The sequence below is a fragment of the Cyprinodon variegatus genome, unplaced genomic scaffold, assembly GCF_000732505.1.
Source record: "Cyprinodon variegatus isolate N-32 unplaced genomic scaffold, C_variegatus-1.0 Scaffold1036, whole genome shotgun sequence".
Lineage (NCBI taxonomy): Eukaryota > Metazoa > Chordata > Actinopteri > Cyprinodontiformes > Cyprinodontidae > Cyprinodon > Cyprinodon variegatus.
This window is the reverse complement of record NW_015151489.1, coordinates 19,775-46,926: the sequence shown is the minus strand read 5'-3', so window position 1 is coordinate 46,926 and position 27,152 is coordinate 19,775. Positions and strand designations below refer to the sequence as shown.

Sequence of the window (27,152 nt, the reverse complement as noted above, 5' to 3'; positions counted from 1 at the left end):
TAGTTATATTTTTCTTATGTCTTTAGTTAAAAAAAATAGAAAGCAGATCCAACAAAAGGTCAGAGGTCGGAATGGGATGATTTATTTTTGTTCAGCTCTGAGTAGTAGGTCAAATGCTGTGAAGTTAGCGAGAATTCCTAGTAGTAATGCATTATAAGAAGCACTAAAAGGTGTAACGTTACCTTTTCTACAAGCTGAGTGCGAACGCTAAGCAAGATATTGACTTAACCCTTTAACTGCCTTGTCAACCTCCAACATGATTTTCACCAAGCAAATTATCAACTATATTGTGGACCAAACAGTTAAAGGGAAAAGCAAGCTCAATAGTCAACAGCTATTCCTTCCTAGAAATCAGCCCGGCTGAGTTAAAATGTGGCCAAAGGAGGAGATTCAGACTTCAACTTCCAACTAAAATCCAGTATCTACAGGGAATAGAGGACCAGTTAGCATTGGAGCTACTGAAAACATTCAACCCCTAAGAATGCATTAGGAAGTTGGGTTCCAGGGATGAGAGGAAACTGGAAGAGAACCGACATAGTGTACAGAAACATAAGGGCAGAATAAAATCTGATAAACCACTGGGTCAATGTGTCAGTCACCTCTCAATGTGGTGAGAGCTAACCAAGCTAAGATCCTGTTGGACTTAAGATGCAAACCCACCGCATGTTAATGGGTAGTTAAAAAAATGAGAAAAAAGGAAAAGGGACGAACAATGGGACAGAATACCAAGGGTGCATGAAAAAGCTGCTTTTTTGGCGGCCCCCATGCCTGGAGAAATAAGTAAGAAGAGGTGAGGCCGAAGAAAAGTGAAGAAAATGTGTAGAAGCTCCAAGGCTACTGGTAGAGGAACAGCCCCCCCATCCATCCATTTTTTTTATTACATTATATTTCTTCTTTTTGCATCTAGACACATTTAGAGGGTCAAAACATGTCCCCATAAATCTCAGAGCCCCACTAACAGCATCCTAAGCACCAGCAGGCATCATTTCTCATCAACAATTATGATCCTGATCACCATGGCAACCTTTTGGCTCCGCATTTAATGCGCTGTTGTGTGAGAGGGAGAAAAATCTGGCCATTCATTCCACAGGCAGGGCCATATGTAGCAGCCTCATTAAGCTAATGTTCCTATGGGCTGTGCGCATGTGTGTGTGTGTGTGTGTGGGAGACAATGCCGCATTTTCATCAGAGATCCTGTTGGAGAGCATGACATGCACCCTGACACCTCGACACACAGGCGGTGACGTTGAACAGAGTGTTCTGACAACATACTAACGCTGCAGAGCCGCACTATGTGGCTGTCATCTTTGGCCGGCTTGAACGCACACACAGACACCCAGATGATGTACAGAGCGAACGCTGCAGCAGCAAACCCTCAGTCCATTGCTGCCAGTTAAAAGAAAAAAATATCCAAATCCAGTGAAAATGGAGATGCGGAGAAATCCAAATATTTCAGGATGAAATAAAATAAGTAACCCTCAATATTCCATAATTATAATCCGATCTTCTTTAAATCTTCTTTATTATGAGTAAGACCACAGTTTTTCTGCCTTCTGCAGACGGAGAGAGGTGACTGTTCCCATCCTTGCAGAGCATCTCCCTCCTCCTTCTTTCTGCTCCTCCACCATCCACCTCGTAGCCGCTCCCTCCCACAGCCAATTACAGTCGTCTCTGCAGTCCCACAACCAATCCGAGCTCAGGGTGGAAGAGAGGAGCAAGGGAGGGGACTCTACAGGGGGGATGTGGGGTGGATGTTATATATGAAAGTGATCAGACGCAGACAAAAAAAAGAGAAGCATGTACAACGCAGTCACGTGGATAAACATGAATCTCCTACTTTTATGTGTGAGTAAAAGTGGGGACATAGTCCAAAGGAAAAGGAGCAGAAAAGACAGAGTAAAGGGTTAAAAATGAGAGAAAAGACAAATAGATTATCATTCTTATTCCATTTAATTAAGGAACAACTGATTAGACCTTAAAGACAATCCCTAAAGCTTTATTTATTCTACATTTTATTCTAAACATAAAGATTAATTGAATATTTTCCTACTCAAATCCTTTAAGCATGAGTTAACTAGTGTCTTACAGTAATTAATTATCCTAAAAATAACCAATTTAAGCCTTCTTATCAGTTTTTTCTTGTGCTATGCCTTTAGTGTTGTGGTGGCATCTGTAGGCACTGCTTGGTACTACACCTCCCTCCCTTCAGTGAGAAGTCATCTAAAGTGCTGAAATCAAGCAGGAACACTAACCTGGGAACGCTTGTGAGGTAACGGAGCACATTCTGCAGCTCCTCTTCCGGCAGCTCGCTGAACGCTGGGAAGTCTGGGAGGAAGATGACGGGGTGGCCGTTGATCCCGCGGCCCCCTGGAGAGGCAGAGGTCAAGCAATGAGTTTAGGGTCGAACCAATTTATTCTAATGACCTGCTGACAGCTGAATGGACATTATTGACTTCTCCGAGCTCTTTAATTTCTGATTCCAAGGAAATTCAACAGGGTTATCTTAGACTGTTTTAGATGGTCTGTGATCAAAAAATAAAAAAGAACAAACTTTTGCATTTTTTTTTTTTTTTTGGAAAATACAGCCAGAGTGAAAACAAACAGTGGTGCACTATTTGTGCGTTTGTTTTGCATTTTGTGTTGGATAAAGAGGAGAAACAGGAAACGTTTGGCTGTCTTTGTTAAGAAAACCTTCTTGTAAACCTTGTTGCACTTTTCCATTCATTATCTACCCCTGATCCAACATTTTTTTTGCAATCTCTCCACAGTGGAAGCCAATTCTGGGGAGTCCCAGGCCATGCCTAAGCCATGCTGAATACATTATCCCTCCAGCAGGTTCTGGGTTTTTCCCAGGGTTTCCTTTCAGTGAGATGAGCTTGGAAGGTGCACTTCTTGGGATGGTCACAAGCGCATTGGTGAGCTCTTTCTTCCTCGCAACAGACCAGAGAAGTGTTTACATTCATATATTATTTGATGGAGAATTATGCCCTCTGACTTAGAGGAGGAACCACAAATAAAATGGAAAAAGCAAAGATGAGATCCTGCATCTCCCAAACCAGATACAAGAGCTGTGGTGTCCTAATAAAAGATTCTTCGATCCCCCAAACCTCTCAGAGTTACCTCAGACAGCTGGGCTGCTTCTATGATTAATACCATGTCCCAGTAGGATTGCAGTCGTTATATACTCCCGTGTTTGGATGACGGACTGAGAGGATCTCTAAGAGCTGTTTAAATCTAGAGACATTAATTTAGGATCAAACCCTGTTTTAAACTTCTCGGGAAGTTTCTTATCAACCTGTCTGCTGTATTAATTGGTCTCCACGTTCTCCAATAAACCGCAGAGACCTTAACAGATTAAAAAAAATTATATGGAAATTCAACAACACACAAATCGTCTTCTAAAGGAAGCAAATCCCAGTTCATTTTATTTAGTAATATCCTGGAAGGAAATGCCAGATGCTTTCCGATCCACTATATAACTGTGCAAAAGTCCAAATAATATGTTTTCCTTTACAAGCAAAGAGTGATTAGAACATATCTGGATCCTTCTTATTCAGATTCTAATCAGTGTTTGTATATTTTAAAGGACTTTCAGAAAGCTTAAGGACAATGGGCCCACATCCAAAGAGCAGACCTTTCCTTTCCCCAGAGGCTCAAACTGCACAGCATATCATCACCACAGTAAATTATTCTCAGAGCAGCTGTGATCATCATGGCAACCCAAAATCCCCCCCCCCCAAAAAAAGAGGGTGTATTTGTGTGTAATTTTTTTGTTCTGTGCTGTTTCCGCTCCACTGTTTGATTGAGATGCTCTCTGTATCTTTAATCCGAGTCGGCTTTTCAACAAAAAAACGAAGCATTACATTTCTCGTGCAAAAATCTTTCCTTTCATCTTGAAGCCTGTTTGCCTAAAAGTTTCTCCGTTAAAGTTGTTTTGTTGTATTTGTTGCACACCAAATTGTTTATCATTGAGGATTAGAAACCACTGACAGTTGGGAGGCAGAGGCCGTACGATTTTTTGCACACCCAGAAGATGCAAATGTATGCCTAATATCCATAATGAGCACATATCAGCTCACGCACAGATGCATTCATGAGAAAACAATGTTTGCATAAGCATGTGAGATTGCAGAGAGCAATAATTTATAAAAATGGTGAACTTTTTACAGACTTAGAGATTTAAAACACAAATAAAATATGAAATAAAATAAAACAAATAAAAAACACTACAGGTGTGTTTTATATTAAAAAAATCCATATGAAATAAATCTAATGAAGCAGTTCATCCAAACTATGCTTTAACCTAATTGGAGTTTTCAGAAACATATTAAGCAATAAATAACCTCCTGTCTCTCTGCAGAACAAATTCTATGCAATACTCAGACACAGATACAGAGAATATTCTATAACCGGTCTAATATTTTTCTAAAGATAGACCGAGAGGTTATAAAATATGCCTGTTCAGGTTTAAAAATAAACATAGAGGTCTTACAACAAGCTATTCTCCTGCTAACCAGCACAGCATTTCTATCCTTTCATCTCTGTGCGGAGGGCAGACCAATAAGTCTGGGAACTCTGTACTCACATAATGAATTAGCTCAAAATAAAGGGTCATTGTTCTCTTTAAATTTAATAAGTTACTATGAGTGAATCAAACCAACCTGGCAAGATGGCGAACTGCTTCTGGAGTTCAGAGCCAATCTGGGCTGCTAACAGAGGACCATCTTCTTTTTGCAGGATGTCATCTAGATGGAGAAACAGAAGCAAAAATACCAAAGAAAATCACCATGCAGCAAAGAATATCCTTTTATCTCATCAACATATCTCAAAGATGAAGAGGACGGATCAAGATATGTATTAATTTACAGTTATCACATCTGAATGCGGAGCGTCTTGATATACAGACTGACTGAAAAGCTCTATGTTTGTGATAATATGTGTAAGTCTATAACAATGTGCCTTTTATTTAAGGAGGAAATGTCTGCAGAAAAAAACAGAAAGTAAGGTGAAAGTGAGGTAGAAAGAGGATGATACAAACAGCATTTGCATTTAATCTCTTTCCTGGTAAAGATGGATTACAGTAATCTCATTTAGTTCACTCAGACATATACAGAGCCCCCCAGCCCCTTTCCGTTCGGCTCCCATGCTTTTGACCCGAGAGTGCCAACTGCGTAAAACCATGTGTGCATCTGTGAATGAAAACTGGGAATGTCTCTGAGGGGTGTGTGCATGCAGATGAAGGCTGGCACAGAGAGAGAGAGCTGGGAGGTTTTCAGGCACAATGATGGAGCTGGCAGTAAGCTGCAGCAATTACCATGCAAGTGCAAAGCAAACAAACTGTTCACATTGGAAATTGAGCATGCATCACTGTATAACTGCGCAAACCCGAATGCCCTACCGATTAAACTTACAAACTGAGGAGTTTGTTTCTGCATCCAGGTTAAGCTTGAGCATGTAGGAGCCCACTGCAGGCAGGAAGCTATATTTCAGCCTTAAAATAGACCAACAGACAAGCGGAAATGCAGCTTATGCACTCTGCCATTACTAACTTTTTTTTTGACCGTCATTGGGTGTGCATTGTTTATGAAAATGCACATTTGCATTTAGTTTAAGCAAAAGCAAAGTTTCAGCCTCAGTTCTCTTTCTGGTGAAGCTATAAATACGTTAAAGAGCTCTGTTCAATCCATTATCTGGAAATGGAACGAGTAAGGCACAACAGTTAATCTTAGAGGACGTAGCTGCCCTGCTATAATGACTGGCTGGGGGAAGAGAGTATTAATCAGAGAAGTAGCAGCACACCAATGGTAATTGCAAGGGAGATGCAGAACTTCAAAGCTCAGGTGGAGGAATATGTCAACAGGATTGCAACCAGCTAAGCATGCCACAAATCTGCACATACTAGGAAAGGAAAACGTTTTTTTTCCCAGACAGCCATTAGAATATGGAGAGGATTTTGTTTCAATAAAAATTTGTGTCTGTAATGCTAGATTAGTAATTTTTTGTAATTTGTAAATAATATTTTGTGCATCCCTTCAGTTAGTGTAAATGTGTTTTCCAAAACAACCACAAATACTGTATATTTAAATCATGAATGCAAAATAAAAATACACCCACAGATCTGATATTTAAGAATTCAAAAAGGTTCCTAAGTATACAAAACATTAAATTTATGTAGACAATTCACATGAAACACATGTTAAATAACTTAAGTGGGAAAAAAATGATAGACTCTGAATAAAACTCAGATAACCCAGCTTTACACCAGCATTTAAATGCACCATGTACACACCAACCTGGGAGCTATCTGAAAGCGTGAAATGTGCCTCAAAAAACTTTTTATACTCATAACCTGATTGGTGTGAAACTTAAATTTTGTCTGTGTGTTTTATGAGATCTGTGTACATGAATTTAAAAGGAACCCTTTTGAATTCGTAAAGATCAGATGTGCGTGTGTATTTTTGTTTTTGAACGAACATTTACAAGTACTTGAAGTTATGCACGATTTCTTTTTGTTAAATTACAAAAAAATATATATATATCTAAATACAGCATTACAGACAGAAATCTATTTTGAAACTAAACTCTCTCAATGGAAGAACTCCTGTTTATACTAAAGGACAAACATGATCTGATTTGGCTGTTTTCAGCCCAAAAAACACCTGTTCCATGTCAAAACATGTTCCTGGATGCATCATGCTGTGGGAATGCTTTTCTTTTGCGAGAACAGAGAATCTGGCAAGAGTTAACTGGAAGATTGATTCACCTAAATGCTTGAGAATCTTGGAAGAAAACCTGTTGGAGGTTGTAGAATACTATGATTCCAGTGGAACGTGATGTTTACAGATATTTTCCTTCCTTTGTCCCTAGTCTTTAATCACACTTAGGGCTTCACAGTGGAACATTTCTGTACTAGCTCTATAGATTATCTACATTTAAGATACAAACCTGATCCATATGATGAGAAACCCTGTCAGATTAAGAGCTCGGCTCTTAATCTATACGTGTCAGCACACACCGACTAGACAGTGACTCGTTCTGCAGGCTCGAAGTCTGTTATGCAGTCCAGACTCAGCACACATGATGGTTCCTGTTTTCAACCCCTTCATCCTGACTAAGCAAGTGGAAGTGAGAGCTTTACAGCGATGAAAGTCCCACTTTGATACGGGTTAATATCATAAACACAACTCTAGATTTAAACTATTTATTTTTTGGATTGTATCAGAAAAGGTAGCCCAGTACAAGAGGGTATAAATAAGATTGGATTAGAGCTGCGGGTTACACGTGTCTAATACAGATCAACTTAACGGACATGTTACGTAGAGAACTAAGTAGAAACACTTCCTGCAACATGAAAACAAATAACCAAATAAATAAACGAAAGGTCCCCGTCTGCACACTATCTGTGTTCGGATTCAAAGCCGTACTCATGAATTTCAAGGAGTCTAAAAGGAAAAGTGGTAAATACTCAGCATCAGAGGACATTTGATCTCCATGCTGCAGCCTGTGTGTCTCAGTGTGTCGTAAGCAGCTGGCAGATTGGACCAGGACTCCAGCTCTGGATCACAGCCTGACACGTAACATTAGTCTTTGACTTCAGATGAATTTCTATTTGTGTTAAAAAAAGACCTCAAAGCAGCCCGACGACAACTGCAAGCCACAGTAAAATTAACTCCTAAAATCAAAGATTTAAAATCTAAAAAAAGGATAATTAAACAAAAGTTCTAGTTTACTACTATATATTTTAGTTGTAGTTATTTATTAATATTTGTTATTTTGTTTTTCTTAGCATAGAAAGCAGTCCTCGCTTTCTGATTTGCTGCATCTCTCTTCTAGACAGTCAATGAGAGAACTCTTGATTTTACCTCAATGCATTATTATGTGGTTTTCTTTTAATATAAAAGTGACAAGAGCTCAGAGTCTCTTTGTGCATTCGTTTCAACAAGATCATGGTGAATTGACATAGTTTTTCAATCTCATAGAAAGCTCTAGTAGTTTTGTTCTTCTGGGTCTTTTTTTCACTTTTTTTTTTTTTTTAAAGACAAATTCTTCCAAACCATGTGGTTTCATGTCTGACTGTACCTCTTGCTTTGAAGGCTTTGACAGGGCTCTTTCTATTGAAGGTACCCCTCGCTTTAGAGAGGGGAGCTTATCAATACTGTTTGGCTGGGTGGTGAGCAAGTCTTCTCTCTAAAATGTACGTTTCATAGAGAAAGGATGAAATATTTCAACAAAGAGCCTGTCCAGAAGACATACTCAGCTTTTAGAATTTTTGTACCCAATTATTGAGATGCATCAGGATACTGATAGAGCACTCTCTGACAATTTTCTCAGAGCTGTCTTACTTTTTTTCCATAGAAAAGTACTTGATGCGCAGTGCTACTGTGTTTAGCTGCATTTCCTTTCTAGATGGAACCAATGAAAAGCCCACTGCTGACTTTAATCGTCTAAAAGTACCCCAAACCTGGTTTTCCTAGATTTATTTTTCATAGAAAGTCCTTTATAGATTGTGGAAAGTCAGACGAGTCATAGAGGTATTTGACTAAACAATAGTAAGAATAGACTTGTATTTAAAAGAATTAAGCAAAAAGGACAATTGTAAAGAAATCTAGTTAATATAAAAACCAACGAACAGATCAAAATGCAGAGTAAAATAAATTTTACACAATAGAAATCCACTTATTTTGAGTTTTATTTGACAAGTACATATATTCTAGCAACAGATAAAGGTAAAGCAATACACAATGTTACTAAAACATTTAAACTTTACGTTAAACTATTTACAGTTTGTCGAAAATATTATTACTTACGATTTTTTTTTTATTTGCGTTAAATGGGACTAGTTCCATTTCAGATATCAATAATGTCCTTTCATTACCAGACAGAAACATAAAATCACTCATTTTGATTTTTTCCTATTTTTTATGTCCTTTGAGCTACCTGCTTTGTGTGGGTAACAACATATTTGAGTTTGAGAAAGAAAAAATGATTTGATGAAGCTGAAACAAGCTTCTGCCCTGGTATAGCAGGGGAACGGTGCAAATCTATTAGACATTCAGGCGTCGGGCGGCTTTTCACTGCTGCTGCAACCCGAAAACCTTGCTTTGTCCTTGTTGGACTGAATAAAATTAAACTACGAGCTGCAGAGGAACCCCTTTACTCCCCAAACATCACAAACACACACACACATTACACACAGAGCAGAAGTGGGCCAATGCTGCTAAACACAAATAGTGATTATGTGGGAGGGCTAGAAAGAATCCCCCCCACCCTGCCTTCTCATTCCCTTCCCCCAGGGCTCTGACACCCCTTCCACATTTCATTCATCCTTTTTCTCAGAGTCTTCACTAAAAAAAAAAAAAATCGACACATACCAGCAACGTTTTTACTTAAGAGTAAATATCACATCAATAAAAGGGTCAACATTTGATTCATCAGAGATCTTCTTGATCTTTGTCTCTAAAATTTTTACCCCAGAACAAACCAAACATCACACAGGAACTTGTTTGCAACAATTTCTTAAATTTCAATATGAGAAAGCCACATGTTTCAATAAACTCCATTTCTTCGGCCTTTTCGGCTGAAGCTTTGCTTTCTGCACAGAGAAAAGCATGACGATAGAAGGGTGGACGGACAAAGAGGAGACGGGATGGAGAAATGCGTCGTAGAGGGTTAGGGTGACATGACGGACAGGGTTTCATTGAACGTCTCTACATATTTTATGTGTTGGCCTGCAGGTAGCCGATACGTTGGATGTGATCCGCCTGCCACCAGAAGCTCAGGAGCAGCACAACATTTTCCAACAACCGTTGCATTTCTTCAAACATTTATCTCCTACGTTTAAAAATGCCAACAAACTTCTGTGTTAACCGACACCAAGTAATGAAAAAATGCGGTCAGTACTACTTCAACTACTAGGAATCCCTTTTTTTGGCTAAAGTGAAACAACCGAATATGACTTTTGTTTTTTTATTACCCAAATCTGCTACGGGTGCATCAAAACCGATTAGAACATCCTCCTCCTTAACTCCTACTAAATTCAGTGCATGCAGAAATATTTTTTTATCATCTGATTCACTGAAATAAATGAGTATTTCTTATAATAGACTGATTTGTGAGGATGACACCTTGTCTACTTCTAAGGCTTGGCTTATAACTTTCCTACTTGATAAAGCTTATAGTTAGAGTGGCTCAGATTAGGCTGAGCTATCTCTATACCGTATTTTCACAACCATAAGGCGCACCGTACTAAAAGGCGCAGTCTCAGTTATGTGTGCCATTACTGTATTTAACACCCACATAAGGCGCACCGGACTATAGTGCGCGGGTTTTATATACCGGTACATATTCTCTACTACATTTAAATACTGCATATTTAAAAATAGAGCGGGAGCAAAACTGAGTGTGTTTGTGCTTTATTCATGTATTTATTACAAAATATTAATCAAACCTGGGAGCTGGCCGTGAGACAGACACATCGCAGATGACACAGAGCGCTGTGATCACTCCTCTGAAACATTTAATTATTATAAATATTTAATATTGGAAGGTGGGATTTTAATCTGGATGAACTGACTGCAATGATTAAGTTTTCAGGTGGACTTTCTCACTTTAAAACATATTTAAACTACTTTATTCCCACTGATCACAGCAAATATAGCTGCAGGGCAAATAAAGGATAGAGTAGCTCCGCTCAACGCGCGTCAGACACACTTTGCACCACGCAGCCAGAGCAGCAAAGCTGCTTCAGCCACGCATCAGAACTAAACTGGTACAAGCAGCAAAAAGGAAGCAGCAGACGTGATTTTGCTACTCTTGTTGTGTCCGGTGTGAACGCAGCATTACTTTGAGCGGCTGGTTCACACCGATGTCGAGCGGTTGAAGTTGCTTTGTCAGACCTCCCGGAATAACAGCAAGCACAGCAGTCATTTGTTTCACCATGTCTTTCCACATCAGCTGTGAGATGGGCACGCATGGAGTCACAGATTAACATCAATGGTGATGCGTGGGAAAAAACCACCTGGACTCCTTACATACACCTCCCTCAGCCACTCTTTCATCATCTCCTCAATGAGGAGATGAGGAGTTCTGCATAAAGCACATACCTGTTCTTTTATACACAATCCACGCCCACACTTCCCCCTTTAACGTTCTCATGGTGGTCTCAACAAAGTCCGCAGTAACAACACACAGGGCGCACCGCACTATAGGGCGCGCCACACATTTTGAGGGGAAAAAAAGAAGTTTATATGCGCCTAATAGTCGTGAAAATACGGTAGTTATGCTGCTATAGGCTTAGACTGCTGGAGGACATGGGCACTCTTCTTTCATCATTCTATCTGTATTCACCACTCTGTAGAATTTGTTAGTACAATCTAACACCATTCTCTCTCTGCTTTTTCTCTTAGTAGCTTCATCTGGTCTGTTCATGTTTAGCTATGACACCCTACTGGAGAGAAATATCAGTTGTGCTGCTATGATCAACACCTTTGTTTATAGATGTTCAAGCTCAGCCTGTTTTTCAGTGTAGTTCTGTTTATCGGACTGTGATTGGCTGGATGTACTCTCTTCATCCTCTAACATGGGAGCTGACTCGGACCTCATCTGTCTGGCTGTGTGTTTCCTGGACAGGGCGCCGGTGGAGCTGTTTGACAGTTGCCTTTTGTAACTCTGCTTCTTTTTCTATGTGCTTGTGTCTCCTTGAACCCCAGTCGGCCTCGGCAGCTGGTTGCTCACACTGAGCCTGGTTCTGCTGGAGGTTTCTTCCTGTTAAAAGGGACTTTTCCTCTCTACTGTCACTACAAGCATGCTTGGTTTGCGGGATTGCCTTCAAATCAATGAGTCGATGCAATCACCTGTTTTTTTTTTTTTAGATAGAAAACTTTCAATCAATTTGATTGAATGATTTGGATGAATTGGCTCTGTAAAGTGCCTGGAGATGAAATTTGTTCTGAATTGACGCTATAGAGATAAACTGAATTGAATTACATTTTCTAAGATGGAAAATCCTAAGCAGCTACTCTAGTATTGTCCAAATGTGGTGATAATCTTTTGTCACATTTCTAGACTTCAAAAGTATTTTTTTGCTGTCTCCAGCAGGTGACTCATTGTTACATGGAAAACAAGCAAGTGAACATCTGTTTCAGCTCCTACATAACTGTATCACGTTTACAGTTAAACACTTAATTACAGGCACTGTTACAGTCCTGAACTTCCAACTCCACGTGTGAATTCCTTGTCAATGTACGGCTTTCTTTTTAAAATCTGAATTTGTGAAACACGTAAAACCACTGCTTATTTTGGGACTTAGAAGGGGAAGGAAGGAAATGTTTTGGCTGAATCCTGTAAAGACAGATCGGTATTATCTCCATTATAACCTCACAGCCTCATCTTTTGTGCAGAAGTCATGTTCCTACAGGTTTTTTTGCTGCTAAACACACAAACTCACACACACCAGCAGTACAAAGACAGCAGCCAGCTGCTCCGCTCTTTATGACGGCCAGCGGCTCTGGTGGCAGGTCAAAGTTCAAAGCCACAGGAAGCCGGGAAGCCATCTGATGTTTGCTCAAGCACACGTTAATGGACGCACAAGACCCCTAGCTGGGAGTTATCCTAACAAAAACAAGCCTGGTGTAGTTGGACATAAAGGACCTGGACATGCAGGAACAACCGGAGACCTGGAGCATAAATTGACCTTAATGGGTGTCAATGTTATTTATTAATGTACACTAATAATTTCCTGGCTGCAACTGACCTACAGACAAAGGTCTATATTAAAGGTGTTTTGGTATATCTTCAATTCTTCTTACATTCAAAACTTAAAAAGTTAAATTTATAGAAGAATTTTAGGGATCAATGAATAAAGTATAAGCTTTCAGTAATAAAGGGGATGTTTTTTGTGAATTCATGGCATGAAGTCAAAAGTCACCCTACTGGCATCAAATGGCAACAGAGACGTGACCAGCTGGGTGTTTTTATAAAAAGGGAAGCAACAGTCCATCAGCTTTTCTGCATATATGTTTGCACGTGTGTGTGAGGGGGAATCCAAGCTCTATTATCTGGCTTTACAGTCTGGGTTTACCAAAGCTCCATCTGTCCCTGCTGTGTGGTATCTGAAGCACATGGGCCAGCGGCTGACACACACACATGTTGGGCTGAACAACAACTGGGTCACAGGGCCAGGAGTGTCCTGGTATGTACCCATCCCCACACCCAAAGCTGGAATTAAGGCTGGTTGGAAGAGGTCATATGTTAGAATATTACTGATGTTTACAGGATTTCTTGGCTTAGATGAAACCCTCTTAACTCCTGAAAATGCGTCCTTGTTACAGTTTTAATACAGGTCTCAAACAGTTGAAGGAGACCTTTAAAAACACATCAGATCTCAGATGAAAAATACAATAATGTGGATATTAATAAGGAGAGGGTAATGTGTCAGGAATAAAACATGCTTTCCTCATCATTTGTTGAAAGAGACAGTTATCCATCCCCAGAAGGCTTAATCTAACTAAAAATATTTAACTGTGTGACAGGCTGGACCATATTTGCTGAAATATCATTACAGCAACTCAAAAGTCATTACTTGGTCCATCTCCTCCCAGATCTTCATCTGGGCATCAATGAGCTTCTGGGCCATGTGATGTACAACCTGGTTGTGTTGGATTGACCAAAACATGATTCCCCAAAGATGTTCTATTGGATTTTGTTTCATGGAAAATGGAGGGCAGCCAACAATACCAATCCCTTCATTCTCTAGAAACTCTGCATATTCGGCATACTATATTAGTATTATCGTGCACAAGCAGAAACCCAGAACCCACGGCACCAGAAAAGGGTATGAAATTGGTGTATTTCCCCCCAACACCCAATGGCATTCAGGATGCCCTAGTTTCTCCTCTAGGTGCAGAAGTCCCCCATGGTTAGGCATCCCAAAACCAACACCTACCCTCCACCAAACTGATCGTGCTAAACAATTTGCAGGGACCATAAAGTTCTCCACTTCTCCCGATCCTTTCAAGTCTGTCATATGAGCTCGGAGTGAACCTGGCCTCGTCTTCAAAAAGGACAGCGTGCCAGTGCTGAACCTGCATATTCTAAAGATCTTTGGCCAGGCAGTCAGCACAGTGCCTACTAGACGAAAATGGGCCCTCAAACCTCCCTCATGAAGTCTGTTTGTATTCGTTTAGTCACCGACATCATTGCTAGTGGCCCACTGGGGGTCACTTTGTAGTGCTTTGGCCATACTCATCTTGTTCCTCATTGCATAAAAGAGTTATGTTGTTCACCTCTCGTGGCATCTTGTCATCTTGTTCACCTCTCGTGGCTGGGAGACCCAGCCTACCTTTTGGCAATAGTATGCATTGATTTGGAATGCCGGTGCAACATCTATAGAGTCCAGGTAAAACCTTAGAATGTAAATACACCAGGTGCATGACATAGGCGGCGTGGCTTATGTGGATATTTAATAAATGGAAAATTAATACCAGAAACTACAAAGTAAACTCCACAGAAACAGCTTTCTGAGCAGACAAGAACTTTCACTACATGACTAAGTAATTTAATCAACATGGGTAAGAAATCCTATGTTTTGATCACCAAAAATTATGTGTCTTGATCATCTGATTAGAAATAGTATATTCTAGCTTTTCAAAACTATAAAGAACTTCAGATGGGGCGCACCTGAATGAACAACTTTAGGATTTGTATCTCATTTTGCAGAAAGAGCACCAACTAGAGGGTTGACAAGTTCTTGACATCTGATGTTTTCCTGATTCTTTCTTTTCAAACAGGAGCCTGAAATTAGAAGCTCAGCCTAGAAGTAGGTGCAGCGTAGCATACTGCATGAACAAGCATAATGCTGGTGTTGAGTTATTGTAACACGCATCTAGTGTAAATAATTGAACTGTTCAAAACAGAATGCTTTTACACGCCTAATCCAGGCATACTGCCTTTAAGCACTGTCATGCATCTGGTGTGAGTTTCCCTTTATACGACTGGTTGAGACTAGTCAATTCTGCCCCTGCAAAACCTTTGATATTGTCAGTGTTCTTGTCTCATTGTTGCCACCCTCTCTCTATTACGTAACAACCAGATCAATATTTTTTCAGCTTAAGTGACTTGATATTATTCTCTAATTTAAAGCCAGTACTGTTTCCCTCTTTACGGTAGAGAAAACAATGGCTTTGGGCTTGCTCATCTTTGGCACTGAGCCCTGATTTACTGAATAGATGGTGGCATCATCATCTCGGCCAAACAACACAATACTGTCCCTCTGTCTACAGTCTGCACTGCCGTCACAACAGATACGCAACCATCTCTCCAGTTTTGCTCCTATATGCCTACTGAAGCAAATTTGATCCAAACTATTTTTAAAACCTGACAATTATTGGGCTTCAATATGTTGATTTAGAGAGTGTATAAATGAATATATATATATATATATTTTTAAGCAATGAGCAATAAAGAAAAACAACAACAAAAACATCCTCTGCTTAATGTTGGATGACGCATTACTGATTAATTGTACAATGACAAGGGGCAACTTCTTAGATGGCAATGAACACCTGTGGAACAAAACAAGTTCTGTTTGGGTCTCATTAGCTTTATTCGAGAAGCAAGGGAAACAAAAATAAATTTCTCAAACCCTGAAAATCACAAAATATCATTTCAGCATTGTTTCTATTCAGGACCAGCACTTCCTTTTTTAAAAGAAGACGTTTTAAAATGGAACATCTTTCACCATGCGAAACAGAACTACCCGATTTGATTTTGACTCACATTCTTTCATGTACTGGGTACTTACTTCTAATTACTCTGCCCAATTTTGAACTAGTTATAAAAATCAGATACTTCCCAGATTTAAAATTACAGAGATTACAATAAGGTTATGATCCCTATTTATTTCTTTATTATCTCTTATGAGATCTAAATGTTTAAAATTGTTGTAGGGCAAATGTGCATTTGAAGATGTCACACTGAACATAGGCTTTCCCTTATACTGATGATCAATTGCTTTCTTCCTAAACAATTTTTTCTTTTTCTTTTTACAATCCGTATAAACTAAACCAACATTAACTCCTTTTAAAAATAGTAAATAGCTCTTAAAGGCTGTCATTTTTTAGGTCTGGAGAAAGAGATGATTTATTGACAAAATTTGACTTTCAAAAAGGGGTAGCTTAGAGTGGTGTGGCCTCTCTCAGAACACAGGTCAAAAGCACTTTTGTTCTTAAATCACCACTGCAATGATAAACATTTAAAAAATAAGATTTGCCCCTATTGGTAAAACATTTTGGCCAGGGTTATCGAACATAAAGATTGTTTAACGTAAGTGAAGCAAAAATGTGCAGCTAGTTGATGTTGACACGACACAACTAATCTAGCGGGTTAAGAAACTCTGCTCAAGCAGGGAGTCAACAGCCAAACCATGTGTGCATAATTTCTCTTAAAAAGAACATATTTTTTTCTTGGAATTCTAGATCAAATACAATCGATAAATGTCTCCAAATGCTTTAACTGCATATTAATGAGCAATAATTAGATGTACAGTAGCGGGATATTACTACATCTATCTGATTCACTATATGGAAACATTTCATTGCAGATTCTGTCCAAAAAATATCCTAACTTCACTTCCTTCCAACAAATTTGAGGCATTAGGACCCCATGTGTTAAAAGGAGGTAAATAATCCTATTATTAGTACTTTAATTCTAACACAGAGTGATTAAGTGGAGAAAAGTAGGACATACGAAACCACTAAATGGCTTCCTGACATCACATTTCTCAATAGTACAGTCATTGGGAGAAATGCTTATACTGTAACATCAGTGGGCACCAAGGAAAAAACATATTTTCAGAATTACATCAGAAAAGTTTTCTAGGTAAATACCACCAGAATTCCTGGGGTAATTAATGCTTTTTGTCCAAATGAGTCATTCAGCAGTGTGAAAAATTATATGAGCAGCTCACCACAAGGCGCTTTAAAATCTTTCTGACGGGTGCCGGTTTCTTAGGTCTCTAAGAATTGAGACAAGTCACTACTCCACTATTATAAAAAAAATAAAAATTACAAAAAAGTTGAATGCTTAAATAATTTGAAAAACAAAATGGTTACATTAAAATGTATAGTGGAGGATTTTAGTGAATTTTTTAAAAGACTCGTCCTCTCCACTTTAAAAAAATACTCATGCACAGCCCTGTACCCGCTCCTGAGAGGGAACGCCTGTGAAACGTGTGCTAGAGCGTACACGAGCCAAATCCTGTTTAAAAGTTTGCATCGTTCATACAAGATTTACAATTTTTCCACTATGTCAGACTCACCACCGAGCACGTAGAACAGCCTTATGTAAACATATCACCAGAATGACCACTTATTTTGATGATAAAAAAAGAACATCCTCCGTAATACCTTTAATTATCATCAAATAAAGCTTTGGCGGGCCACATTAATTTGGTCATTTTAACATCTTGATTGTTTGTTCCACACTCGCATCTAAATGTCAACTGATATTTTTGGACAAAATTTGTCATATACATATTTAAAAAAGAAGTATAACCGTGGATCAATGAATCTAACAATTTTCAACACAAGCTTAATTTTAGAAGGCATATCTTAAACCCACTAAATACCTCATGTTAAACAGAGAGAGAAACCACAAACGTTGTTAGAGCATATTGTAAAACTCCACCTGCCCTGCAGGCAAAGAACGCAACACAAGCTTGTGATCCCACATGATTATTTATGGCTCAAAGGAACTCCCAAATCACTGGACTACAAAGCATATTTATGCTTGCAGTTCTGTGGGTTTAAACCTACATTCCCTCCTTTCCTCTTTCCTTACCATTACAGTAATAGCTCTACAGAGCGCAAAGCCAGCAAATATGACAGCATCCCCTTTTTAGCTGCCCTCTGGCCATAGCGACTAGTCATTACACTACACTGAACAAAGAGCACGAAACCTTAGAAAGGCAGCTGGGGGAGGATAAAAAAAAATGGAAATGACATACAAAGAGGGTAAGAGAGAGAGGCAGGCAGTAGGCAAATAATCACACCGGGCTGTGTTTTTACTTGCCCTGGAAGAAAGCACATATATGTGGAAAAAGAGTTACTTATTCCACTAACACTGCTGTTCCGTATACAGTTAGTCGTTGCAGCGATACCTTTCCTGAAGATATTCCTAATATTTGAAAATATATAGAAAAATCTTTTTTTTTTAACTGAATGTTATCAATTTTTCTTCCTTTCTACTGTTTAAACAGGCGTTTTATTGTACAGATGTGCCTGAAACAGAGGCTTTCTAATGCCAACAAACACCAACCTGTGTAAATAGTGTAAAAACCTTAAAGTTCTTTTTTTTTGGATGCAGTGGCATAATTAATTTTTTTTTTTTTTTGAAGACTTTAACTTGGTCACATTTATAACTTCAGGAAAACAAAAGTAATTTTTTGATTACTTATTCTCTAGAAAACCAGTGATAATATTCTGTGTGCTCTATTAAAAGACGTAACAAACCTACAACCTACATTGGGATTTAAAAGCCCTTTGGATTTAGGTAAACTTTGAAAAATTAGCTCCAGTTCTGACCAGCGCTGTTGCACCGAGTCGCACAGGTGTCAGCACTAGGAATCATATCATGATTAATCGATTATTGAATTAGTCAACTTATTTATTAATCGATTAATTGTTAAATGGAGTATAGAGACTGTAAAACATGCCTTTAGCTGACAGAGCAACCAAATAGAGCAGTAATTATATCAAAATTCTAAGAAAATATGTAAAAATTTTGCATTTAAGATAAATAAAACCTTTTTATTGTCTGTCAATATGTTCAATCCAGAACTCATCAAATGGAAACATTTGGTTTCACCAGGGTTAATTTATTAACATTCTTCTTTAATGAACCTTTGGCTATCTGATTATTAATTGATTAATTGAAAAAAAAATCCAACAGTTTAATCAATTTGCAATTCATTGTTAGTTTCAGCCCTAGTCGGCATGCTCAAACTTAAAGGTATGGAGGACGATCTTTTATTTTCAGGTTGATCATCTAAATAAGTGGTCCTCCTAATTGTCAATCATTCTAGTAATATGTTTACATAAGGCCGTACCACATGCTCATCCTGTTAGCTAACTTTTTCTGCGCATGTGCACTTTAAGCCACATATGTGTGGTGAGCTATGGTTTCAAACAATCGCTGAAGCTCACCTTTCTCACAGTGGTTCTTTGAAAATGGTCGAGGGTCGTAAGAGAAAAAGTTTCAACGAAGTGTATGAGAAGAAAAGAAAGGCCTCGGAGGATGCAGATATATCCCGTAATGCTTTCTGCGGAGAGCTCTCCATGCAAAGCATCATGGGATTTGCTGTCACAGCAGCCCACTGCCGTAGGCTATCGCTACCCTATAGTGGCGACTATTAACAAAGATAGCACATGCACCGCACAGAGGAGTTACGTGACAAACAAAGCAAAAAGCATTGATCATCTGTCCAAATGGTCAGTTAACCGAGTTCACTATAAAGTCCACTCTATAATCCCTGCTGTATGTGGACATAGTAAGCTTGTATGAACAATGAGAACAGCACATTTTAAACAGGGCGTGCACAAGGAGAAATGAGCTTGTGCATGCTCTTGCACGCGCATTTTCTTCTTAAAGTGGAGAGGGCGGGTCTTTTAAAAAATCCTCCACAATATCTTTAAAAAGAAAACTTAATATGAGGGATGAATTTAGATATTTTTATTCCTTAGAATTGCTTTACATTGCTGCTCCTGAACCTCCTAAACCCAACCTGAACTCTATATGAGTACTCATGCTGTTGATTTTTCTACAAAAACACAGCATGGCCCTGAAAATTAATTTTGGAGTAATTAGCTTACATATTTAGCAGAAAATGCAGTTAAAATAAAATCATCATAACAAATTCTAAATTCAGTTATGACCGGTAATATTACACTGATGAGCAAACTCATCTGAACGCACAAAGTTAAGATATTTGTTTCATTCTTAACGCTTTCTGTCACGCTTTATCCCAGCAGGGATGGATGGAAGTAAGATAACCCATAACTTTAACATAAAATAATAAAATAAACCTTGCTGTGTTACAGATTACAACAGCCTGGCATGCCTCACCATGTTATAAAACTTAAAATGAATTTGATTTGTTTAAACCTGATGAAAGTGTTTCCCTCATTTATTAATCAGTTTATTTGATTTGTCGAGCATCTGTTTCCTCCCTCAGGGATCATGAAAGATTCATTTAGCTTTCCTCTGGTATATTTATTGATTTCTGTTGCAAATCGTTGGTGTTGTCCTGCTGTTGGATACAAAGAACAAATTTAACAATCATTTGTGAGATATCCGAGACTGTGATGCACAGCAGCTTTTGGAAGCAGAGATGAAAATTCAGACTAAGAGAGAGGTAGCCACTTTTTTGCAATGTTTTTTTTATGTGTGAACAGGATTTAGGTTGGCCAGCAAAACACACCAAACTAAACAAACCTGTAAAAGCCAACATTGAGCTCGATACAATCTCCATGGATTATGATAAACACAGCAGCTCATGGTTCGACTGATAATTCTCACCAAAGCAAACAAAAAGAGCTGAATAAAAACAACAGAAAAGTCAGCCAGCGAGCACACAAGAGAGTGGAAAGAGGGGGGGGAGGAGATGTTGATGTCCACAGGCCGAAAAGGGTTGTGCCCCGAAATGACAAGAGGAAACACACAGAATTAATGGGATGAATGTGATTAACATGCTGTCAGTGTGCTCCTCAGCATACTGTACCGAGGGTTATATGATCCCACAGTTTGCTTCGGCAAAACAACTGTACAACCTGAGGACAGAATGCACTGTCCACCTTGGATTTGATTATGTAAGCATTCGACGGACAACGTCTCGGTGCAAACGAGACAAAATCAATGTGAAAAAAAATAATATTATAATAATCGGGTCGCAATAATTATGTTATTTCAGTGATTGCCAATTAATTTAAACATGGCTCTGGGTGAAAGGACTATATTAGTAAAGGATTATTGTAAATGTATTGTAGATCGACATCTGGATGTTTACCATCACATGGCCTTCCACCCAAACTGAGTCTTTGTAAGGAGAACAGTAATCGAACAAGCTAAATAGAGGACCTTGGTAACACTGGAGAAGCTACAGAGATCCAGGGTTCAGGTGACGGAAGACATTTACAGGACATATAAAAGTCATATACTCCACAAAAACTGCATGAAATCCACTGCTGTAAGTTTGTCACAGGTTTCAACAAACGTGGAAAAAGGTAAAACCAAAATGTCAGGATTTTGAATGCAACTTTAGATGCTGCACATCATACAGAACGAGGCGTCCATGCAGGGAGAATTGGCAGCAGGGACAGAGAGGCTGATTGGAGTTCAATTCAGTTCAATTAAGTTTATTTATACAGTGCCAATTCACTACACATGTCATCAGAGACAATTTATCCTGATCATACACTCAAACTGATTCAAAGTTTTCAATCTAAGGAAAACCAGCTGATTGCATAGACTAATTCACTCAAAGACAATCTCTCACACTAAGAATGCTTGTAGTGACAGTGGAGAGGAAAAACCCCCAGCAAAAACAGGCTCAGTGTGAGCGGCCATCTGCCAAGACCAACTGGGGTTCAAGGAGACAGAATCAGATGATGGGAGCAGTTAAATAAGGACAGTACTGAAAGAATACCCATCTAAAACTGGAACATACTTGAGATTTACCATTTGGACAACAACTCTACACAGTAACGGAAACAGAGAGAATCGTAATGTGTCAGAGTGGCCTAAACAAAGTCAGGCCAAACATCCTATAGAGAGAGAATCTGGCAATTTCAAAACTAATGTTCACCAAACCTCTTTATCCAATCCAACAAAGCATGAGCTACTTTGCAAATGTGCAGCTCTCACAGCACCAGGAGAAGGTAATACACATTCTGGATTTGCATTTGTAAAAACTATCTTTCTTTTTACGTTGTGCGCTAATTTGAGTCTTCTAAATAAAATGCTACTAAAAAAGGAACTAAAAAATTCACAGCTTCACTGGTTAATGACACCTTCCATTTAAGGAAGACATGATCAAGTCATAAAGATGGAAAAACACATGACGACAAGCCGCCCTGCCCAGAAGCTGTTAATTATCGCCCCTATTGGAAACATAGATTACAAAATGGGGAACATGACAACTTATAAGTAATGTCAAACAAGATTGTCAGCAGTTAGATTCAGCACGTGAGAGCTGAAAGAAAAAACATGAACTGCATAGATTAAAACACAGTAACCAGCCCTTGCAGATTAATTAGGGAAAATCTGACCAGAATAATGCACACCAAATTTCTAATATATAATCAGGCATTACCTTCTTTAAAGTTTATTCTAGCATTTAATTTCTACATGAATTAAAAATAGAATGTTTTTATAGGAAAGATTTCAAATTCATTTTGTTTGACAGTTTGTCTCATTTAAAAAATCTAAATTCTAAATAAGAGGATTTATTATTCTCTAAATAAAAATAAGACATTTTACATTTCTCTGTCTAAACAGATGAGATGCATAAAAATCACCTGAATTGTGGCTTTTATCATAGAGTATATTCTATTACAAGATAGACTTGTCTCAGAGGAAACTCAGCTCTACCTGTTATCATCTTCAGCTGCAGCCACAGCCTGGTGATCTCGTGGCACAGCTGAGACACTCTGTTCAGAGCCATGGTTTTACAGAGACAAGCATGCCCTCTCACCCACGCTCACCCACACCCACGCTGAGCTAAAAGACAGTCGAACGCAACCAAAGTTTCTGTCAGAGAACATCCTGGTGGAAGGTGAGGTTGTCCATTCTGCCACAGCCGAGGATTTCAGCTGCTTACTGAGCTGTCACCAGACAGCACAGCCCCCTACCATGCTCACCCCCCCACACACAGACACATACATCCACTCCCACAGTCTGTGTGCCAGTAAGGAGGAGGAGATTCAGACGGTCCGCCCCTGGTATCACATATCATACTTCTTCCAGAGACATATTTAAAAATGCAGCAGTTTCTACATTGATTTGTTAATAAATGTAAATAAATGGTGATGATTACTGTTAGTATTAGTTGTTAAGTTTCATTATCTGGGTGAAGATTGTAGCCATAAAAGCAATAAGAAAAAGCAGGATCCATGTTGAAAATGTAGGAGTATGCATACCTGCAAAAAGGCACCACTTTGCCGTGCAATGCAAAAGAAAGACCCCCTCCTTTCCTAATCTTAATCATTAATTTTTTTCTCCTCCATTTAAGTGAAGAAACTCCCCCACAAGCAAACAATGGCAGTGAGGACAGCATTGGGACCCAGTCTGCCACACACTGGTGAGTATGAGAATAGCCATTCGAGGTTTTAAAGATGCAACCCTTCAGAAAAAAAAAATACTTTAATTAAAACAGTCTGTTATCTAAAAACCAAGCTATGAACTGTATATAGTACATAGCTATACTATAGCCTATATGGTATATAGTATATTGTAATGTTTTATATTAAATATAACTATAGATCCTGTATTCTGTATATATATTTAATTTGTCTGCATCATCATCAAATCAAATTCCTTGTAAGTGCAAACCTACTTGCAAATAAACTTGATTCTGATTAATTCTGAAATCCAGTTTTTATTCAAACCTAAAAGTAAAGCCAGCAAATGCAGATAATGGGTAACTTAATATCGACTGATCACCACTTTCCTTATATTAGGGGAAACAACAAATTATTTTTAAATACGGCAAACTGACAACTGACAAGGAGAGGATAGTCCATATCCATTGGCTGTCATGTCACAACCTCACATTTTTATGGTTCTGTAATCTTTGTTCAGACTTCAATAGCAGAAAAGATAACAAGAGATAAAAAGAGACTCAAACTTTCCCTCTTATCTGGACATTGTTACAGATGAAAGCATACAGAAAGTAAAAGGGCTTTTTTTTCTCCTTTTTTAATTTTTTTTTTTTTTTTTTACAAATAATTAGAAATTATGTTCATTTTCATAGAGCCCTACAGTCAATACATGAAACTATATTTCTATCTCTACCAGTGTTATGCATCTAGAAACTGATTTGCTTTACTATTCAAAAAAGCTTAAGCTCAGAGTCAGGTTTGACAAAGATAAGCTGTGAAAATGTTTATTTAAGCTATGCCCCAGATCCCCAAACTGTGCAAAGAGGAAGTGGTGGCCTAGCGGTTAGAGCATTGCGCTTGGATCCCAGAGGTTCAGAGTTCAAGCCCCACTCCCATTGACTGCCATTCTGGGTCCCTGAGCAAGATCTTTAACCCCTACACTGCTCCCCTGGCGCCGCACAATGGCAGCCCACTGCTCCCCATAGGGATGGGTTAAAAGGTAAATTTCGTTGCTTTGTACTTGTGACAAAGTAATGGCAATAAAAGTTGAATTCTGAATTCTGATAATAGGTCTAGATTTAGGTTCATGCAGAGCCATTGAATAACAGAGTTCTGCCAATGGAAGACCAAGTAAGTTAGCTTGTTAATACATCCATTCAAAATGCAGGCATATAGACCCAGGCTCGGAATGGTAATCTGTGATACGGTGGGCCGGTCCTAATTTCAGCGTGCATAGGCCGGCCCTCCTTAAATCATACCGGCCCCAACATTTCCTCTCCGGCCGAAGCTCCTACCTGTGACAATAAGTAACTCTAGGAGTTTAAGAAGTAATACAATATTAACTACCTAGATGATGCATGAAGTATATATAGCCCTTCCTTGTCATGCACATCCTTGTGATGGTTGGCATATGGTGTCATTTTCTATTTCTTCAAACCGTAAAATCCTTGCAACAAACCAAACTATAATAAAACTAAAATGCCTTCTTTAAACTAAACCACAATGTTCCTCTTACATTTGGCGAATTTATGTTCGAATATTTCGCAAAAATATGTTGCGGTGCATGAAGGGGTTTTGCATCTGTTTACATAATTCCGTTTCATTGCCCACATGCCACCTAGACTTGAAGTGAATGCTTATTTATGAGCTTTCATGTATTCACTCTTGAATTGGTTTATGTTGGTGTTTTTACAACACTCAGGCTTGCGTTATAGACCTAGTATGTGTGAGTGGGTTTCTGGCTGGCTTCGTGCAAGTGTGGGGTAGATGGAAAAATGACCGAAAATCTTTCCCAGTCCGACCCTGGACAGACCCGATACTTTTAGTAATTGTTTCACACAAGCGTTATGAAAAAGTGTTGCCATTAGAGAAATTGTTTCATTTACATGATCAAAGACGAGCTCTGCTAATGTCTATGGCAATTCTAAGTCTAAAGTAAAAATGCAGGGACAGGGAGTCCTCACAGGTCCTCACATTGCCCTCATAACATTAAAGGTCTTATTATCTTGCACAGTGCTCTTATTCATCTCATGATTATGTTCGTGATCAGGCATACTACATCCACATTATAAATAGACTTTTTACATTGAGACAAAGTAGAACATGTCTAATTATATTAGAATAAAAATAGCTTTTGCTTCTAATCATCTGAACATGTTCCTTTTGGTTAAAATGTGATTAGGCAAAAAGAGATTAAAGACAATTTCAGAATGAGACTTGTCATTCAAATTAGTCTAAATGCTTAAATGAATCTCATATTGGAAATGAGATTAAGATTAAAAGAAATTCAGAGGATTTTTTTAGTTGATATATTAAACAGGCTAAAATGCACAATGGCTGTGAGACTAGAAGACACTTTAGTTTTTTTAAACCTACTTCTGTCTTTCCATAAAACCTTTCTAGCCTGAGTAAATACATGAAAAAGACAACAATCATCTAATTAAACAAACATATCAACAGAGGGAAAGAAAACAACCTAAAACAGGCTGACTTGATTCAAAAAGCAGAATCCCTGCTTCCCTCATAACAAGGAGTAACTTTCCGTCGAAATCACGTAGGCTAAAAGGGTTAAAAATAGAGACACCATGCTCTGGTATAAGAAATAAAAATACAATCAACCTGTTTGCTATAAAAATATTTAATCGGTTAGAGTTAGGAGAGACTGAACTGCAACACCTCAAGCGAACCTATAGAAGCCAAGTTTGCTGCAACTCAAAACAGCTGCTGAGCTGCTGTAATGCTCAAAGAGACATTAATGGTTTATTGTAAAGGGACTGAAAGACATAGGCTGGCTATCCAGGCAGCTAATGAAGATTTTCAATGCTATTCCAATGTTCTGTGGACTGGTGGAGCTGGAACAGTTTAGAAAGTCTTACTCTAATTACGTTTGGCTTAAAAGTAACAACAAATAAACAGTCAGACATGGTGGGGTTAGAGTGATGGTATGGGACTGCTCCTGAATCCTTCTGCGAATGATGGAAACATGAATTTTACAACAGAGGAGAAAATGCTAAAGCAAAATATCCTGCTAATGAGCAGAAGGACGACCCTAAGAAAACCAGCGAATGCACTTTTGAATGTCTAAATAAATAAAATCAATAGTTTTTGAATGCTCTACTACAGATGCATTTTCCACTGTTCTTACAGCAACTATAAACAAACATTCCTTTATCAGTTTGCTGTTGAATGTTGATATAATACAGGTAGCTATAAGCTGTGAAACTACAACGTTGTGTAATTCAGGTATAAGTAAAAAAAGTTTTTTTATATATGCAATACAATTTGAGATCAGACCAGATCAGATCATAAAAATCTTGAAATTTAAATTGATACTCAATCCCTAATCAGATTACATTTCTTTCTTGCAAGGGTCTCTGGTTCACTTCTATTAGAGACATTTCTTATCAGAGGATTGCAGTCCTTCCCTACACTGGAAAAAATTTAAATCTGGATAAGTCATTTTTTCTTAAAATAAGTGCTTTTGTTTTTGGATTAAGGACGTAAAAGAGAGACTTTGCCAATGGAAGAAGACAATTTAAACTTAAAACAAGAAAACTCAATTGCATTGGCTTATTTTAAGTGCATATGATCTAATTATCTTATTTTAAAAGTAAAAATAGTCATTCCAATGGCAAACTATCTCATTTACCTACTTAAACTAAGGGTAAATACACTTCATTTAAGAAATGTTTACTTATTTCTAGATCTTTTTTCCAGTGTATATTAATAATAGGGGTGTCCAGATACAACTGTTTAATTAACAATAAGATATCCGTATTGCAA

At 38.4% G+C, this 27,152-nt stretch overlaps 1 protein-coding gene across 9 annotated transcripts in view; it reads right to left on the bottom strand.

Moving 5' to 3' along the window:
* Nucleotides 1-27,152, bottom strand: part of LOC107100959 (guanine nucleotide exchange factor DBS-like) — a 67,438-nt gene that overhangs the window by 23,182 nt on the left and 17,104 nt on the right. For 7 of the 9 annotated variants that reach the window (XM_015399669.1, XM_015399664.1, XM_015399663.1 and 4 more), the window contains exons 2-3: nt 4,662-4,745; nt 2,253-2,367 (exon numbers count right to left, since the gene is read on the bottom strand). In XM_015399669.1, the coding sequence (XP_015255155.1) occupies nt 2,253-2,367; nt 4,662-4,745 (199 nt within the window). Of the gene's footprint in view, nt 1-1,272; nt 1,602-2,252; nt 2,368-4,661; nt 4,746-22,641; nt 22,883-27,152 lie in introns of those variants that run through there. The other 2 variants (XM_015399665.1, XM_015399672.1) reach the window with 2 other exon arrangements.